This window comes from Barbatula barbatula (genome assembly GCF_947034865.1).
Source record: "Barbatula barbatula genome assembly, chromosome: 19".
NCBI classification, from domain to species: domain Eukaryota; kingdom Metazoa; phylum Chordata; class Actinopteri; order Cypriniformes; family Nemacheilidae; genus Barbatula; species Barbatula barbatula.
The window spans coordinates 14,844,576-14,865,103 of NC_136782.1; the positions used below are offsets into that span (position 1 = coordinate 14,844,576).

At 38.6% G+C, this 20,528-nt stretch overlaps 1 protein-coding gene across 6 annotated transcripts in view; it reads left to right on the forward strand.

Annotated features, from left to right (window-relative positions):
- Positions 1–15,747, forward strand: part of bcas3 (BCAS3 microtubule associated cell migration factor) — a 190,865-nt gene extending 175,118 nt beyond the window's left edge. For 5 of the 6 annotated variants that reach the window (XM_079482294.1, XM_079482296.1, XM_079482292.1 and 2 more), the window contains one exon: positions 13,860–15,741. In XM_079482294.1, coding sequence (XP_079338420.1) covers positions 13,860–14,008 — 149 coding nt within the window. In that variant the 3' untranslated portion in view covers positions 14,009–15,741. Of the gene's footprint in view, positions 1–13,859 lie in introns of all 6 variants that reach the window. The other variant, XM_079482295.1, reaches the window with a different exon arrangement.
- The last annotated feature ends 4,781 nt before the right edge of the window (positions 15,748–20,528 follow it).

The window sequence follows — 20,528 nt, forward strand, 5'->3', positions numbered from 1 at the left end:
CTTCGAGTTGTTCCAAATCTGTCTACATGTATTTGTTCTGATGAACACAGAGAGAGGTATTTGGAAGAATGCTTGTAACCCAACAGTTCTTGGCCACCATTGACTACCTTGTAGGAAAAAATGCTTTATAAATGTATTTGTTCTGTTGAACACAAAAGAAGACATTTTTAAGAATGTAGGAAAGCAAACAGTTCTGAGGCACTTTTGACCACCATTGTCATTTTTGGTGGCCAAGAAATGTTTGGTTACAATCATTCTACCACAATCTTTCTTTCTCTGTGTTTATCAGAACAAATACATTTTTACAGATTTGGGAAAAACTTGAGGGTAAATTTTGAGTAAATGATTTATTTAACAAAAGTATCCATTTTGTTAAATAACTGGTAAAATGATCCATTAGCCATGCAATCTAACTCTGTCAGAAGTTCAGGTGAAAAATCTCCTTAAATTTCTTCTTGCTTGTACCTCCAGTGACTATATGAATCAGTTACAGAAGAACACACTCACGGAACGTCTCCATTTCTTTGAATTACACAAAGATAAGAATACATTTTAGTGCGGTGCTCCTGATGTATTTCTGCGATTCCTTGTCTCGAAAAAGGCGCATTTTGAAGGTTTTACGATAACAAATTAGGTAATTCACGTCGAAGGAAAGACCGAACGAAATGAGGGGGAAATTGCCACTCTTGACAATCCAAATGTTTAACTCATTTAGAAAGCTGCTGCTCTCTGTCCCTCCCCCCACCTCAGAACAAGACTTTCTTTGATATCTGAAGAAGATGGAGGTTGAATCCTGCACGCTGCTGCTTGGAGCAGCGAGGTCACAAGGCCCTAATGCGTTTAGCATCGACTGGCCCTCTCTCGTAGCGCGTCTATTAGGCTCTAATTTGATTTGTACCTATTCATTTGCAGTCCCTGCTGCAGCACCGAGTTGGCCCTCTCCATAATTGGTTCTGTCTCTATTTTTGCATCATTAGATTAAGCCCGACTGCCGGACACTTGTAGTCTGCGCTTGTCCGTCCATTTGTACAGCCTAATGTAACACAAAATTCATTACTGATCACATTACACTCAACTTTTGGCCCTACGGGCTGGCGGATGAACATAACGTTAAACCTCGTCTGAATCAGGGAACCCAGGGAACAGACGAATAATGGATCGTTCAAATAAGCGGCGTGGTGGCTGGGGACACGGTTCTGGAGCCTTTGATGAGCGCAGGTCATCAGTAATGTCAGTCTGTGTCGTTTTCACCCAGACTACAGGGCTGCCGCCTTGCACTGTAATAGATCAAAACCTTGTTGGATTTTTGTTGAAGGTGCTTGTCAAGGTAATGGTAAGTGCCGAGAGTATTAGCTGAATGTTGATCATCATATTATGACTAAGGTTGCGTCATATCTATACAGAAACACTCGTTCTGCAAGATTTATATGCAACACAGTGTGTTTATTTGAAGTCCTGCAGCGACCTGTCCCTAGACCCTAACGTTACCCTTACCTTGACCTTAGTTCACAGTAAATGATTTCCCATAGATCTGACCCTCCGGCTGGTATGGGATTTATCTGATCGCTGTTGGAGTGTGTCTGAGAATTGTTGGGTTAGCCAGTGCATCTGTGTATGTAATACCTGAGCATATTTCTTTGTAGCTGTGGGATGCCCCATTTAATAAGGCAGGTTCAGTCGAGAAACTCTTTGAAAGGCTAAAGCAGATGGTTCAGCACTTAGCATCTCCTCACGCACAGGCTCTTCTTCAGAAGGAGACTTTAGTGTCAGGGGACAGCTTATGCTCTTCTTCTTTATCATTGCTAACTACTTCTCCATGTTTCATTCCATCTCTCTCACTCCAAAAATCAAAATGTCTTGCCTGTCAACTACATGGTGAGAGGCAGAAATCAAGGCAAACAGGTGACTCCAGCATACCATAACGCAAATGTTACGGACCAGAAAGTAAGCTTAAACTTAAGAAATGCAGTCATCTTTCAATTGCCTGCGGCATAAATTGCAAATTAGATTTTTATCGTTGGTGCTAACCCAACGTAAATTCCATTTATGAAACTGAAAGAGGACAGGGCTCAACCCTGTCAGCCACTGTGGCCCACCCCACACCATTGCTGCCAGTGTTTATTGAGGTTGCACGCAGGGATTATGTGTCTGTCATTCCACATTACTGCAGCCGCCCAAAAACAACATTTATATCTATTTCCCTGTTAAGCTCACTGCGCTCGTAGGGTAAAAGAGCATGTTCTCAAATGCCATAAGAACAGAGATCTCAGATAGAAATAAAAGTATCTCTTGTAAACAAAATGCTATGCTAATAGCATTTGCTTCAAAACACAGATTGCTTAAAAACAAACACAGATTTGTACAGTACTTTAAGAGTACATTGAAAACTTATAGAGATCGTCTGTGCATTCTGTGTGGTCTATAAGCGGCATGTAAAGGTTTTACAGGAAGTGCATACGGCAGTGTGAAAGTTTATAGGGTCCTGTCTCGCTCGCTGGTGGCTGGATTTAATGTACATGTTCAATAAAACGATTAAGGCCGATGGGGATTCATGCACTTGCCACACCGCTGGACACACCACAATAGCTTCATTGTGAAAAGGATGAGAGCGACAACTCTCAAGTACCCTCTCTTTCTTTTTCTCTCTGGACATCCTTGAGTATTCAGTTCGACCCTCAGGGCACATCTTTACTGTCACAGGAACACACACCACATCCAACACACATTCACGCACCCTCTCCAATACAAACAAAGTTTCTCAAGTGGACACATATGCAGCCACTAATGACCACACACACACACATGGTTGCCCCTCAAACAGTCATGCTTGGAAGCTGGTGAAAGAACCCACGCACGCAAATGTAGCTTTCCCATCATAAACGGACACACATACGCGCATGTTGTGGCCACCGCTGAGCGTGACCGACCGAACTTGTGATGATTAAAGCTTTTGTCACGAAACTAGGAACAATGCACTTATATCTGCCAGTAACACTCCTCTGTCCCTCCAAACATACTTCGCTAGACACTCCGGGGCGCCAAAAATCTGTCTTCCTCTCGATGGGCTGTGAGCAGTCATGAAGCAGGATGTTTGTTTTTCAACCCCTCAGAAGTCATTAAAGCATTCATCACTTGTTTTTTTAGCCTAAGCTGACTAGCTTGTCATAATTTTGAAATAGTTTGTAAAATTGGCTTTAGGGTTGAGTTAATTATTTGAGTTGGTTATCAGCGCATGGCTGTGTTGGACTTACTCGAGCTTCCATCAAGTGTTGTTTGGATGTGGTCCACGGTGATTCGATATTATCTTGAGGATACAAAGAAACCAGAAATTTCATCTTAATTAATATGTCTGCGTTCTTTGCATCTGTGTATATGTAGTCTGATGAAGTCTGAAAAGATATCCATTGATTTTATCAGATGGTGAAAACAAGCATTTCCTGCCGACTGACAGAGATGATGTGAGAGTTGTTACGCTTTTGCTAGAAAGTTGTCATATTGTGCCTCGTACGTAAGCCGTGTTTTGCATTATAACGGATTTCAATGTCTACAAAATTCTAAATCCCACCAGCTACTTTTTATACAGCGATCCCAGGGCTGGCTCGGATCAACCCTCGATGTTTGCTTACCTGGTAATGACAGTAATATTCACTGTTTAAATTGGACCGAGGCACAAGTAATCATTCGGCAAATCACAATCTGTTATCAGACAGAGCGTTTCGTGCCTTGATGTCACGGCTCGTTTTAATGGCGAAAGATAGCCATCGCTAGAGCAACAAGGCACAGCTGAAAGCACAGCAGCCCAGCCACCGGCGGTGCAAACGACTTTGCAGGCCTCTAATCAATCATCCACCACCTAAAAACGGGCGACGGATTACGCAAACAAACCCAGAACTAATCTGGGTCTGCTCAATCTCCTGCCGATCCTTGTGGAGTTCAAGGGGAGCGTGCTGGACCATGATGTTGTGGTGAAATGCTTTGGCGTTAGCATGCATGTAGAATTGCTTGGAGTGCTTAGCTGCTTGACGGCGCCTGATGCGTTTGGATGGGTTGAGTATTGCTGTGTATATGCAAAAATTGTCATTTAATTCTTCTTTTACTTGGAAATTCTCCCCACCCACTAAACTGTGAAAGTGCATTTGTGGGCAATAGGAAATAAGACCAACACAATCTCATGGCAATTCATTCAACTATTTTAAAAGTTGGCAGGATGTTTGTGTACAATTTGCTGTCACGATTAGGGTTGGAGGCAAGGCCTCATTATCGTTTTATCTAATAATCATATATATATATATGTATGGTTCACTTTGTATGAGTTAACACAACATTCCTGTGAGCTCACACTGGCATATCGTTCCTATTTAGGCCTTAAGAATATGGTTGGTTCTGTCGAAAAGAGTGATCGATATATGGATGATAGGTAATCACTACTGTCCTTCTGAAACCTTTTATCTCCATATTTCATGTTTTTGAAGTGTGTGTGTTTGGCACTAGCACTACACAAAATATTTTACATTGCTGAGGCATCTTGAGCCATGTCCGCCCATCCACACTATTTGTAACAAACTATACCAGGTGATCACTTTGTGACATGCCTGGTTCACATCCTGCTGTGATAAAAAAGGTTTGGGTTAAAGAGACTAGAAAATTCTTCAGAAAGCAAGGTGGCATTAGAGCATGGCTGCATAGGGCAACGACCAGCGGGGGAGTGAAGTGTGAAAATAGGAACACAATCATTATTTCCTGCCCTCAGCGGTCACCCATTCATTCCACGTTCACTCTCTTCAGTCCAGCCGAGGGTTTGAGAGTAATGTGCAGCGACAGGGTGAGACTATGAAGAATAATTCCTGCATTCACCGCCCCTGTAACAGTCTCTCTTTCCCTCTCTGACTCTCTCCCTCTTTTCTAACTGTGACACTTTGGGTCTGGATATCATTGCAGATTTAACACGTTGCTTTATTTCTCTTGCTGGTCTTCTAGTCTATAAAGTCTATTTGCTAAACAATTAGTTTTTGGAATGTTCTTTTTTTGCTTTTTGGAAAATATGTTGTATATTTTAAATATATGTTGTTTAACATCACAGAGAGAACAGGAGCACAGCAACACATCTGTGCTACAATAATTACACTTGTGTTTGCCATGGCACTGCTAGTTCAGCAGCAGCGCTCTGTAAGAAACACTGGATCCCGGCTCACAGCAAATGGGCTTTTTGTGGGATTTTTCGACACTGCACTTAACAGCTTGCTCAAGGGAGCGACGGTCAGTAAATAGCATCCCTGAAAGAAAGAGAAGAGGCTAAGACTGATAAAGAAAACAATACAGCTGACAGGCACTTTTAAAAGATGTTCCAGGATGTCTAGACATGGTGTTGGTGAAACATGACGAAAGCGTCAGGCATTTGAGAGGCTGGAGGTAGGTGTCAGTGAGACATGCTACGTGCCTCGGAGCTGTGATTCCACAAATGACTTCTAGGTCATTGACTGCGTTTAGATTCTCAAGAGAATGAATAATGCAGGAATATTAACACCTCAGTCTGAAACCCAAATCCAGTGCACACATTTTTTACCTCTCAGACTTTCTTTAAGTATCTGAATATGGATGTATTAAAGAATTGTGTATTTATATTACACACCTTTCATACCTACAGAACATTAAATTCTGCATCTGCTTTTAAAGTGCAGGTATTCAAACTCATCCCTTCTCACTTCGCATCTTGCCCCGTGTGCTCTGTATATATATCTGTAAAGGCATGCATTAGTAATGGAGGACATAATGGGGAAGTTTCTTGGAGGCGCAGCTGAAAGGCGCGACAGCGCTAACGGTCCAGGCGTTGCCGTTCCGATATGAGATCACTGACCTGACTGCAGCACTTTCCAGGAAAGTGAAAAGAGAAGAGAGCAAGCGAAGCATGCTAGAGAGCGTGTGACTGTCGCTGCGTCTGTTCCACACACGCACACACGCAGCGCCGTCGCCTCTAATGGCCTCACACTTTAAAAAGCACTCGTGCACAGGGACCTCTGCTCTGTGAATAAACATTTTCTCTCTTCTCAAGGTGTTCCGCCTCCTGCAGGTGATCGCCCACATTGTGTGCTTCAAGAGAACAACATCTTTTACCGCTATTGTTTAATTGCTTAGCGATGATCTGACTAATGCAAAGCAAAATGGCAATTATGCAAAGCGGATAAGCGGATTTCATGTGTGTGCTTCTAATGTGTTCGTGGCTAGTAGATGAAAGCTAAAAGGATAGTTTAACCAAAGATGGGAAATCTTTCATCCTTTACTCATCCTTGTTTCTTTCTTCTGCAGAACACAAATGAAGATATTTTGAAGAATATTGGTAACCGAACAACACAGACCCCCATTGAGTTTAATTGTATAGACAAAACCACAAAGGAATTTCTCCCCCCAGAAAATGTTGTGTTTCACAGAAGAGTCACATTCAGGTTTAGAACAAGGGTGAATAAATGATGAAAACATTTTTATTGTGTGTAAGAGAGAGAGTTTGGGAATAATTCATACATGACCTATATATATATATATATACAGTTTTATTTATGTGATTCATCCTCAGGCTGTAGAGCTTAAATGCATGCGTCAGTATGCGTGTGTACAATATGTACCGCCCCCACATCTCAGGGTTTCAGTCCTTCAGATGCGCGGCACGACGTTGAGCTACGCGGCCGTCACATTGACCGGGCCCATCAATCCAAGAGACATAAAGTAATATGGACAGCAATTAAATCAAGTAATTGAATCAAAACTCAAATTAAGCCACCAGCCTGAGTGGTTTGTAATTGTAAATGGCAGGAGCTTTCCATCCAACCGGCTTAAATTTGAGACCTGCGCCTTGAGCAACTATTTAACCAATTACTCTGGTAGCAGTAATAGACCTTCTTAATGCTCGCTGAATCAGAGTGATTTTGTGAGACTGTGGTAGACTTGAAGCCCGTCTGATAAATAAAGAATCAGTCATGTTTGTTATGTTAATAGCTTTCGGTCACATTTAGCTCGTTTTGAAAGTTTGCTAACACTATATACTATTTAGAAACATAAATAAACCAATTGTGTTACGACCGCCAGAGAGTCATTATTGGTGCTTGCTGAGGCTAAACATCACAGTTATTGTTTTTCATACTTAATTAGAGCTAATTGAACAAACTAAAAACCACAGGAACACCCTGGCAACCGCATAGCAACCAACCTGCTTCATTTTGATGGGGTTTGCATTAGCAAAGACCACTGAAGCTTTCTTTTGAAAATCTGTTACGTCATTTTATTTCAATGGCATTGTACAAGAGCATGATTCGGTTGCATAAACTGCGTATACTAGTCTTAGAATTTAATCATCTTATTTTTTCTTCTTTAAATCAGTTACATAAAAAGGTAGATTGGGCTTGTTGAAATATGATTAGTCAACTGGTTAGTCCTAACACATTTTTAGTCAGTGAGACTAGTTTATGCAACTGGGCCATCGATATTTTAAAGAAAGGAAATGAAAAGTAAGTCTGAGCTGACATTTTTTTAATATTTTAAGCCCATAAGTAAATGTGTGTAGGGTCATTTACACCTGTGTGTTAAAGCTGCAGTAGAGCCGTGTTGAGTTTTGACATTACATGGACGGACATGAATAAGCTTTCATTTCCGTGGTATGAGGACCAGCACTCATCTCATCGTGTTCTAGTTAGAAACATGGCGGACATGCGAGACCGCCGCTATCCATTCTGCCGCCTCTGATGGATACATCTTTACATGTGGTTGTGATCGTGGTCTCGAGTCTGATTCATTTTTCACGACTGTGAGTTTTATCATTCATTACTGCATTACTATGTGACAGTTTTAAGAGAGAGCATCGCTCAGTCCTACTTTTTAGCACTTACTGGAGACGTGCTCTGCATTATTCATGAATAGTGTTGAAACTTGATTCACTTTTCAGAAGAAAGTGACGCTTGCCTCTGCAAAACACTCGATAGGTACACTTTATAAACCCCTAACCCTTGTTGATAGGTGTTTGCTTACTCTTCAGAAGAATTTCACATGTGCGTGTGTTTGATTGGGTCTTGTTTGTTTGGGATGGGCTGTGGTCCGCAGTCTAAACACCTCTGTTGCTTCCAGTCTGAAAGGGATCACACTCATATGCGATTAATATCCCAGACAAAATAAGTAAAGTGGATACACGATGAGGCCCTGTCACAGCAATAGTGTCCCATACACTCCCACAACGCCTCTAAAGCCCCTCAGCTGGGGTGTCGCTAATGCCCATCTTTTAACAGGATGACTTCCTTAATGCCAGCTTTTCATTTGAGGGATAATCTCAGAGGGGTTGTGAAATAACTAACAAAAGTGTGTATGTGTGTCTGGATGTGTGTCTGGATGTTTTAAATATTTTTAATGGTGGCAACATTTACTTTATGTAATTCACTGAATACAGACGTGTAGGAAAAGCAATTTAGAAACGATGTTCAAAAGGCAATTTGGTTTAATAGTTTGTAAATATAATGTCATATATGTTATTCAAAGACATATTTGTCAAAAATACTGTCAAAATGATTTGCTGCATCCGGGTTGCAGTGTGTTATTCATTTGAGTGGTTGTTATCTGGGAATAATGAACCTGCAAATGTTGTGGCTGGTCAATCAGAATCAAGCGTTCCAAGGAGCAGTTTAATAATTCCCAAAAGTTTTATGTAAGTTCTGAGGGAAAGTCTTTATTTGTATTATTTGAAAGGCCCAGTGTTTGAAATTTAGCAGCATCTAGAGGTGAGGTTGCGAATTGCAACCAACGGCTCAATCCACTGCTTGCCCCTTTCTTTTGAAGTACTGCAGTGTCTCACACAGGACTAAGATGTCATCACGTTTTCTCTTCTTTCCCGAATGACATAACGTATTTACGAAACTTGTTCTGCAGACCAGTTTTCTCTTTTTAGGGCTACTCTGGCGAAACAGCATGACAAATCTGATTAAAGTCCAAACAAACTATTGAACTCAAAAGTTGGCTATATCACAGTAAAGTCGTACTCTGTCTCCTGTTGCTCACCTCTCTTTCTCATAATAGGGGCACAAATCGGGTCCACTCTCTCATTGGCATTTACCCTGGCACAGCTCTTTATATGCTTTCAACCGGTTTTGTTTTCTTTGCATGATCAGTTGACTCTTATCCACCAAACCCCTCCGATTTACTGTACATCAGAGGACTGGAGCTGCACGCATGCCTGCGTGTTCTCCGTCACGCATTCGTGTTCTTTACTGAGTGAGTCTAATGTGCTGGTTACCCACAGCAAACAGCGCGGCAGGATCTTCAAATGTCTGTGTTATGGTGGACTGGTGTTTACTGCCTGAATCCCGCCTGTTTGATAGTTTCACTGGAGTCTTGTTGCTGGGGACCAGCCACAGGAGCCACAAAATTATCAAACATGACTGTGCCGATACAAGGAGAGGGAAAAGAAAAGTGTGTGTAATGCGTGTATGTTTATAGAGTTGTGCTGGGAGATTGTATGTAGTGTGTGTTTAATGTAGAATGTAGAAGATTGTTTTTATAAAATTGAGTGGTGGGCAATTCCAGAGTTATGCCGCTGGTACAGATGATGAATATCAGGGGTTCTCAAAGTGGCACCCCTAGTGGTGTGTCCAGAGGGTCAGTGAGATGATTTCAAATGCAAACGGAACTGCATGATTTCTTGCAGATTTTTCTCTTACTCCATTCTCTCGAAACACGCAAAAAAACATTTGTCACTTTATTGACTTACTGATAAATAATAAATGAGTGACACATCATATATCTTTCTTTTGTATTAAAATCGTCAGTGTCTTCTTGTATGCATTAAAAAGTGTCATTTTCATGTCACATGGCAGAGCGCTCCGTGCTCTCTCTGCTCCCTCACAAACAAGCGCGCATATCCAGGGAGAAGAGTGAATCCATGTAGGCGAATACACCCCCTTTTAAATAGACCTAAGATAATATGGGTAAAAATCACTGAGATAGGATCAAGATAAAGAGCATAATCCATAATGCTGATATTCATTTGAATTTGTTTGACTTTATTGTATGTGCAGTATATTTTCGGATGTGCCTTTTTTTAGATTCATATTGTTTAAGACGTTTAGTATGCCATTTGTATATAAAGCATGTTTCCTCCACTTAATAAAAAATTTAAAGGTAATTGCGACTTTTTTCTCTCAGTTCTGACTTTGTTTCGCCCGCAATTTACACTTTATAACACCCAATTTTCATCTCGTATTTCTGAGAAAAATGTCCTTATTGCGAGCTTATGTCTGAAAAAAAGTTGATTTTGATAAAAATATGGAAAGCTATTGTCAGTATCTCAATAATCACCACTACAACCCGCCAACATAAAACGATAATAGCTAATAAAATAATTGTCTTATAAAACGATAATAGCTAATAAAATAATTGTCTTATAGATTGTTGTGCTATGTCACAATCATATGGAAAGAAACACAGTTTTATCCATGTGATAGCTTAACAGTAAGCCTCTGTTGTGCAGCACTCTTTGCTAAAATAAACAATGTGTTAAGTAAATAAATACAAGGAATTACTTGCCCATCATATTTCATTTTGAATTCATTTTCAAATATTTATTTGTCAATATTTTGTCTTTATTTATTTACCATAGTGTCTGATAATACATTTGTATTAAAATACAATAAATAAAGATATACTAAAACGAAACACTGATATGACTGTGACATAGCACAACAATCTGTCAATCACTTCCTTTACGGTCATCATTATCTCACCCTCAAGTTGTTCCAAACCTGTATGAGTTTATTTCTTCTGAACAAATAGATATTTTGAAGAATGTGGCGGGTAACCAAAACGTTTCTTGTGCCACATAATTGAAAGTCAATGGGTACCAGAAACAGTTCGATTTCCCATATCGTTTAAAATATCTTGTTTTGTGTACATCAGAAGAAAGAAACTCATACAGGTTGGATCAAATTGAGGGAGAATACATAATGACAGTAAATGATGGAAGAATCTTTATTTCAGGGTGGATCATCTTTTTATTGTAATTAATAATCTTATAATTATAATCATCATAATTTTATGTTTAAAAGAGCTATATTCCAGTCTTGCTACTGTTGATTTATGAAAGCTTTGAAGGTAAATTACTTAAGGTGTAAATGATGAACAACTGTTTGCTATGATTGAAATGTGTTTCTGTTCTATAAAACAGGTCTGAAGTGGTGAATTTGGGCTTTATTGCATTGTAATATTCACCTTATGGTATTTAAGTGTACAAATTGTAGTAAGCATATAATTAATCCCTGTTGTAGTTATGACGGGTCCTTGGAAAAGAAATTGCTGTAAGGGGTCCCTGGCGCCAAAAAGTTTGAGAACCCTTGATGTATATTATAAAATTGAGAGGAGGGCAATTCCAGCAATATGTCGCTGGTACAGATGATGTATATTTTAAAATTGCAAGGAGGGCATGTCATTTTGCATTATGGAAAATATTTGTTACAAATATATTGAACAATTTTTTAAAAATCTTACTACACCCTTGTTGATCGAGTCTAAACATCAGAAAAATCTGAAAAATTCTATTTAAAAAATGGAAATCAACACGCCATAGTGTTACAAAAAAGGACACGTTTTTGGAGACGACAAACTTTGTAGGATTTCTGTGAATTAAAATGCGCAAACCTGAAGCTATAATACCCAATGAATGGAGAAGGGATGCCTCTTTATAGAACATCAAATTGTTACTTTTGTTACTCTGTTTTGCTATCAGACTAAAAACTGTGGGTAAAAACAAAACTTTTTCATGGTAAGGTTGATATTTTCACGGAATTGCCCAGGTCTGGTCTTGGATGTTGATTGGTTAATAGGTGTGGTTTATTCACACTAAAGTACAGCTATGACCTATTAACTTATCTACTGATAATATTAAGATATAAATACTGTATGTGCAGCTCAGTTATAATTACAAAAAGGCATTTGATATTGTGATTGGCTGTCATCATTTGCTCACCCTCAGGTTGTTCCAAACCTGTATAATTGTTTTTCTGTTGAACACAAAAAAATATATTTTTAAGAATGAAAAAAAATATTTCCGGGGCACTATTCACTACTATAGTAGTTTTCTTTACTGTAGTAGTCAAAAGGGCCCAGACCTGATGGTTCTAAACATTTTTCCAAATATCTTTCTCTGTGTTCGGCAGGACAATGAAATTCATACAGGTTTGGAACAACTTGGGGGTGAACTATTCCTTTAAGTTGTAAATATATTGCATTCTTCTCATATCTTACTGCTTAACTTAGTGATATGATTTAAATTGTGTTTTATGCGAAAGAAACCAGATCAACCCCCCCCCCTTATGTGTGTGACATCATTTGTCTGCACTAAGGCCAAAAGCACAGTTTCAGCGGAAACGCATCGCTGCTGGTGCTCTCCCTTCCACGCAGATTCACAAACAAACACGTGCCGCCTGCGGTCCTCAACAGAACAGTGTCCGGCCCAGGTGTGGTCTCTGACCCTCTGTGCTCTGCCTTTAATTGCTACAAGACTGTATAGCATCATCCAACCGCTGTTTTATTTGCGCTGTGTCCCTGTTCTATCTGTCAGGCACACGAGGAAAAGCCCAGCCAGCGTCTCATCTCTGGCACGCTTCTTTTACTTTGAGCCTGTAGAACAGGATTTACGAGCACCTGTCATAGGGGTATGTGCAGCGTGCACACTTCCCAAAGCAAACAAACAGCTCTTTTCCTCCCCATGTGCGCAAATCATCAGAGAGAATGTGACCACCCAGTCCCCACTATCATTTTAGCACCGTACTTATATGTTTGTATGCCAGACATTTTGTATACACACCAGATAATATCTGAAAAATTATGGACATGACCGGACTGCACGTGATGTACTTTCAAAACACTGCGTACATCATAGCTGTTATGAGTATGTGCCGTTGTGAGGTGATGGTGTGTACGATGAGAATGTGTTAACAACATATACAATACAAATCATGCCGAGAATAACACGCTATTAAATGTGACAAAAGCAGAATGTTTGCCCTATATATATAAATATATATATTGATATGAGACCCATACAGAGATAGCATTGGTTTATGTATATATATTTTACCCAAAATTCATTTTCAGTATGTAGTACAGCAGCAACAACATAAACAAATGTAATTTACCCCAAACTTCAAGTTTTTATTACATTTAATACTGTTAATATACAATCCAATATTCATATAAATTAAATATAAAATAAATGTTATAACCAAACACAGCCCGGAAGTTAACTTCAGGCCAGGAGTGTGCATGCAGTGAAACCGTCTATATTTTTATTTTCACTTAGTTGTCTAACAGCTCTTTGAAGAATTTTAAAGTGCATGTATTTTTTATATTTAGACATTTTTCTCAGATCTTAGAGGCCGGGGAGGTTTTCCTGATTTCATAAGCACAATCCATTTCCCAGTATTGCAAGAACTTGTCCATTTGTTGATTTAGGAAAAGGTCATTTTCTCCACTTATCATTAGATACAATGGCCAGTCTGGTCAGTTAATGAGGTGAATGAATTTTCTGTGAAAATGTGTTTTTCAAAGGTCCATTTAAATTTTTTGTCATCATGAGGTAATACATTTCTGTGAGCAGTGTACAAGAATGGTAGTAACTAAGTCTAATGTGTTCTTGGTTAGCAATGAGTCCTTCTGAGGACCTTTTTTCTCAATCCTCCTTAATGAAAGTAAAACAACTGAATCATTATAGAATATAACTTAAACAGAAATCAATGCAACAAACCTTTTTACGAAATCACTTCAATGAATGCATGCATATTTTTTGATAACTGCTCGTGTCATATTGTATTTCTATTCTCTTTCTAACACATCAGAGCTGCAGAGGGAAGGAAGCATTGAGACCCTCAGTAACAGCTCCGGCTCCACCAGTGGAAGCATTCCCCGGAACTTCGAGGGATACCGGTCCCCCCTCCCCACCAATGAGAGCCAGCCCCTCAGCCTCTACCCCACTCCGTTCCCCTAAAACCAGCTCTGAGCCGCGGAAGCCCCTCTGTCGCCTTGGAACAATCTTCACCGTACCACATTAACCTATCGAAGAGCCCACACCAGCTTCCTCCTGCGTGTCTTTACCCTAATGCCATTTAAAATGTGGATTGTCCTTAAATCAAACTAGGCATGCAGAAAAACCCTGCTCGGTCAGGAATTAAGTGTCTTACATGTAGTGCATCTCTGACAATGCACACTAATGTAATTTCACTTTCCTCAGATGAATGTTGAAGTGGTGTAGCCTCTGTTTTAGAGAGAAGAGAGCTCTATATATTAACCTTGACTGGTCTGATGTACTGTTGAAGAGTCCGCACTTTTCTCAAAGACGTTTCATATTACCAATATCATTATCAATTGAACTTCCATTGTGCGCTGTAGGTGTGTGTATCTTTATTGATTACTCTTTGTGTGTGTGTGTGTGTGTGTGTGTGTGTGTGTGTGTGTGTGTGTGTGTGTGTGTGTTTGAGTGGGTGTGTCTATCAAATCTGTCTTGATTAGATGAGTTTATGAAGCATGACATTGAGTGACTTACTGATCAAATTAGCAATCGAGCTGCACAAGGGTTTTCTTTTATATTCATAACTGACATGGTGTTTTGATTTAGTGTGCTGTAGTTAACAGTTGAAATGTATTGGCCTTTTTCTTTTATTTGACACATTTGGTCATATTTACGATTTAAATGTTGTTACATTATAGTGTTGTTCTGTATATTTGACCGTTTTAACGCATGTTCTCAGACTCATTTTCTTTATAAATTAATTTGGATTTATAACGATTTTCCTTTAAAAGGGATGTTTGTTTATAGATGTTTCCACGTTTGATTTGTTTTAACGGAATTGTGCTTGCGAGCCTCCAGGATCCACAACACATTTCATTCAGTTCAGATGGCTACCCGGCAGTCATCATCATCCATATATCAGTATGCATAAGCTTGTTTAGTTAATAGATTTACATATAACTAGTAGAATGTCCTTATACATTTTACACTTAATTGCTGTTTTTAAATTTCGCTAAACCAATACAGAGCTATGAAATGGTCAGAAGAATTGCAGTTGTAATTATCAACTTGTGAAAACATTTAAAGAGACCCTGTTGGCTGACAGCTCATTGCATGTTGAAAGCCTGAGAACCTGGAAATCTGAAGAGAAAATCAAAATGCCATAATTTACAGGCATCATTACAGTTGGCATGACTTCATGTCAGAATGCAGTGCACATTCTTTGTATTGACTACTTTTTGTAATGATACCTAATCTCATGAAATAGGAATTTATGCATGTGAAATTGATTATTTACATTTGTGTGTGTTTGCTTAATACAGTAAATGCATTTTGACTCTCTGTTCAGTAATTCCCTTATTAATTTACCTTGCTTTTCATCTTCTTTCCAGAATATGTTTGTAATAGGAAGAAAAATGCATTTGAATTATAAAAATACAATCACTACCTTTGTTAAGCATACTGTTTATGATCAAAAAGAAAAATCTTTACTAAACAGTGAAGTCTCAGACTTAATGACATATTTCTTCTGCTGATGCTTTAATTGATTCCCTTTGAACTTAATCTCATTTAGTACATCATATCAATTCATGTGAGCAGGTATTTCTCAGCATCTGATTGCTATCAGATTAATGTAGAACATTTATTGTTAAGTGCTATTGTTAAATAAAATCTCTGCAACTCGACCTGATGTCCACAGGGCAGACAAAACCACTGACAAAGCTGCTGTTGTTTCATCACAGTGACCTTTATTATGTGCAGTCTAACAAGCAGAGATATCCGATTCTTCCAAAGAGCAGAAAAATATTTTTTCAACAAATACTATCACATTTTCAATATTTTGGTGTTTTCGCTGCCCTCCAACAAGACACAAATGTTCAATGTGCCATAAGTGGACACCACACAATTACAGAGCTTTTTCGGGTTCCTCGCCTCCAATGTCACCAAAGCGATGTGATGTGGACTATGTTGAGGACGGTGTCAGGCCTTCCACCTTCAGTCTAGTAGGTCAGCCCTCCTTTCTCTGTCTCCAGACCCCAGTGCCACCTTATCACTGAAGCGTCAGCCTATAAATACCAACAGAAGATAGAGGAGACATTTCAGTGAGAGGTGTCAGAGGTTTTCTCGTGTCTTTGGGGTCAGAAGGCTGCTGTGCAAATTTGTACGTTTACTTTCGAAAAAACAATCTTTAAACCGTCTGCCGTTTAGTCTCGCAGTGGCACTGATACACAATCTACAATGAGTCAATACGTCAAGGGTTGTTAGAAATCAATTTAGGATTTTGTGGCTGTTTGTTCCAAAACACTCCTTGAATCCTCAACACATTGTGGATCCCAAAGGGAACGGTCTTTAATAAACATCTATTTTCTGGCACGCCTGCTGGTCTCCCCAATTCGGAGGTCACGCATCTCTTAACTATGAACTAAAACATCAAGTGAATGCAGCTGCTTCTCTTGAACCAACAAGATAAAAACATGATTATTGTTGCTTTTCTATACAATCGCTCCCAGGAAGAATGAATACAGAAGTTGGGATCGTCGTATCAAGTTGATATTAATTTACATCTTTTGTAAACGTGGGATCATTTTGTCTACAAAATTCAGAAATATCTAACAGTAAGGCTTTAAGTGGAAACAATCATTGATAAATAGGCCATACATCTAAGTGCTCATTGTATAAAAAAAACTTTGCGTAAATATCAGATGTAGGATCATTGTAAACACATTCATACGCACCTCAATATAGCCACGACGTGCCACGATGTTGAGCACCGAATGTATTTTACAATATATATAACAATATGTTTTTATTGTTTTTCGGGCGTCTGGGGATTGATTTTAAACTGATAGACTGTTACCTTGCATCAATACCTAGATAGCACAACTCATAAGCTTTGTGTTGTAATATTTGTTATCAGACGACATGTGCAAGGCACTCTCTTCGATAGCTAAAAGACAACAAACTAAATATCTAACAGCTCCGGAGGGATTAAAAAGGTCGACGTTGACACTATTTTTCAATGAGCTGATGAATAGACTCGATTACATCAATTTATCTTCCGAATAAACACCTCGCGCGTCTCGTCAGACGTCTGTATGTCGCTTACAGACACATCTCAAACAAATGCCGAAAGATAAAGTACAACTATATCTTTTCTTTATCTGTGTCATTCTCACTTTTTCGAGAGGACGACTGTGTTGTTAGATTGTTAGTATTGTGAGATGTTTCGTTACTGTACAATAATTTAAACGGGCTGTTATATCCGGGGGGACTACACATTAAATCACATGTCATTAAATAAATGTGAAAAAAGGGACAACAACAACACATAAGTTATTAAACACTGAAAACGGACGGTTTATGGTTCAAGTTCTGATCAGAGGTAAACGAGAAAAAGGTTAGCAGCCTAAATGATGTCAGTAAGCTCTATACAAATTTTGAAAACGGTCGCATTCGTGTTGCTCTTTGTGGATATGAATGAATACAGATGTGAAAATGTAAAACGAAAGGAAACAAATAGTTAGATAACGAGCTTCTCTGTTAAATTATTTTTTTGTAAAAACTATTTATTAGAGCATATCTAGCCTTTACTAATTATTCATTTTACTGGCATCTAGAGATTTATCTATACATCAAATAAAAGTGTAATATTATCTTTTTTCTGAACCACAAAGTGTCTGAATATCCTATATTCAATATACAAAATATCAACTCAAATATAAATCACTTGTTGCATGAGATGGCGCATGAGAAATAATCGCTGACGTCAAATTATGGGGTCAGTATCACACGAGAAAAGCTCAAGGGACCAAGCGTGTGTGTGACAGAAGACAGTCTGTAACAAATACATCACTTAATTTTATTAAAACGATAAAATTAAGTGTTGTTTATTGAATCTGACCATGTAAAAAAAATCACAACCAACATATTAAAATTTGGTTTTGTTCATTTACAAAGAAATTTGATCATTTAGGCCACAACAAAATGTGTAATACTAAACATGATTTGGTATAAAATATCGTGGCGAACTATTTGTCCCGTCTATGCACAAAACATGTTCCTAAATGAGTGGAAAGCGGGTTTTTTTCCCAGTAGACCTCGATTAAAGATGCTTACTGTCTAGGATGATGACACTGAACGGTCCGCAGATCAAGGCGCACCAATTCCCAGTGGGACCTACAGACATTAGAGCGCCCCCACCTGTTACCTGACAAAGGTGTAACTTCACCGAAGCTTGGTAACAATGATTTGCTCAAAAATCTTGTTTTAAAAGCTATTTTTCTTGTGTTTTGAGGTAAAGTTCCGAATTATTGATATGAACTGACGGGCTTATGATGATAACGATTTCTTGATGGTCTAAAAAGTGAGTAGGCCTATACTAAAACAATTGATTTGTAAATAATTGAACGTTAGTATTTTCAAAAAAGATTGTGATTTGCTAAGATTTGTTTGTTTATTTGTCCCGTATTACTACTAGCCTATAAAAACTTATCATATGTTTTGTGAAAAATAAAACAATAAAGAAATACATATTCTGTAACTTCGCTGTATAAAGAATAAGAAATAATCATATACGTTTGAACAGAGGAAGATTGGCTATGTAAAGGGCTAGTGTAGACAGTAACGTTACACCAGAGCTGTCAATAAAATTGTTTTTGCATCATTCAGATAAAGTACACGAAAAGTTCTGCTGACTTGGTTCGGTGAATCAAAATTGTCTGTGCGATGAGCAAATTGCCTGATTTGGCACGGGCAGATCAAATACACAGTCGTAATGAAAATGAAGAGATATGGGGAAATTTAAACAAGGTGTGCGCAGATGGGTCGTAAGAATGGAAGAGAGAGAGAAAGAGAGAGAGAGAGAGAGAGAGAGGGAGAGAGGGGAGGAAAGGAGGAGGAGAGGGGGCTGCTAGCTGGTGGAGGCGCTGGGTATACATGTGACAAGGGGAAATATGAGGGACTTTGACAGGTCTTAAACGGTCTGGCGCCAAGGCCTCAGTCTACTGGCTAAATATAGCAGGAGAGATGATGCAGAGAGATGGGATGAGATGATGAAAAGATGAAAAGAAGGAGCAACAATGTAAAGGCAGAAAAAGAGCACCGGTCATTTAATGATCAGCCCTACAGGATCCTCTAGTTTCATATATGTGAAACATATTGAAAAAGGTTTGCATTATCTTTTTTGCAGGAACATATTAATTTCCTCAGAGCCCTGGAAACACAATTAGACACATTGTCTCACAGCGGACAAAGTCTCAAGGACACGCAAAAATGACAGAAGCAGATCGTGCATAAAATGTTGACGCTGGGCTATTTTAAACTAATGAAAATTTCCTCTGGCCACAGCCTTACACAAAGACGCCTCTCTGCGTTTCCCGATAGCGCGACAGGAAGTCTTTTCTCATAGTTGTGAATAAAATTGGTCATCGTTTTTCGACGCCTCGTTGTTTTGGAAGTAAACTGTGGCAGGGCAGTGAAAAGTTTTCCAGCATGAACGCTTTTTAAGTCATGTGCGATAAGAGCTCAGCACATGATTACATTCTTGTCGGTTTAGATGTGTACAGCAGGAAAATAAATCTGGAGTAATTGCAAAGACTCTGTTGATGTGATTACTTCCTTAAGTATATACATAGAAAACCATTACCATTCCCATGTGTAGTTAATCTCCTCCCAATCCAAATCACTAGTCCAAAAATGACACAAAGACAATTGATTAGATTTATTTTAAACACATGTAGTACAAACACTAAAATGTGTATCCTTATTATGAGCAATCTTTAATATTACATTAACTGCACCAGGTAGGCCTGCTGACTAACAGCAGAAATTGTCATTTTTGTGCAAATGAACAAATAAGTTTAAGAACCTTTAATCACACGAATTTCCAATGTTTCAACGCATAAATATGCTTTGCTATAAAATATCTACAAACTGTACGTGTTAAACTCGCCGTGGAGGTTTCGATTTACAACAAAAGGCAACTATAAAATTAAGGAATGGACGTATTCAAGTATCTGTATGGGGTTTAAACTTAACATTAAAAACTACTAAATTAAACTTATTTTATTCTAACCATGCATTAACAACGAACATTTGACGAACATGGACGCATTTTTGCATTGCTTAGAAACATTATTTTTAATGCATATTGTATTTTAGAAGACATAGTGTTTATTTTTCATGTTTGCCTGTTCGTTTGTCTATTTTAGCTTAAAATCTGACTAATATAAACGCAAATATATTCCGCCCTTTTGCCGTAAGCAATGGTTTAAATGTGAGACAGAAATGTTTCATTTGTTTTAGGAAGGCCGAATTTTTACAATTCTAAAATAAGGATATATGGCAAAATAATTCAATTTAATCCATGTAAGTTTAATTATACGGTAAAAAGGTATGTTGTGCATATTATTGTATAGCCTATTGTTAAATCTTTGTTTTGGTTTATCTCATGGCTACAGCAACAAGTGTCTGTCTGCATTGTTTACCTGTCCTCTTCACA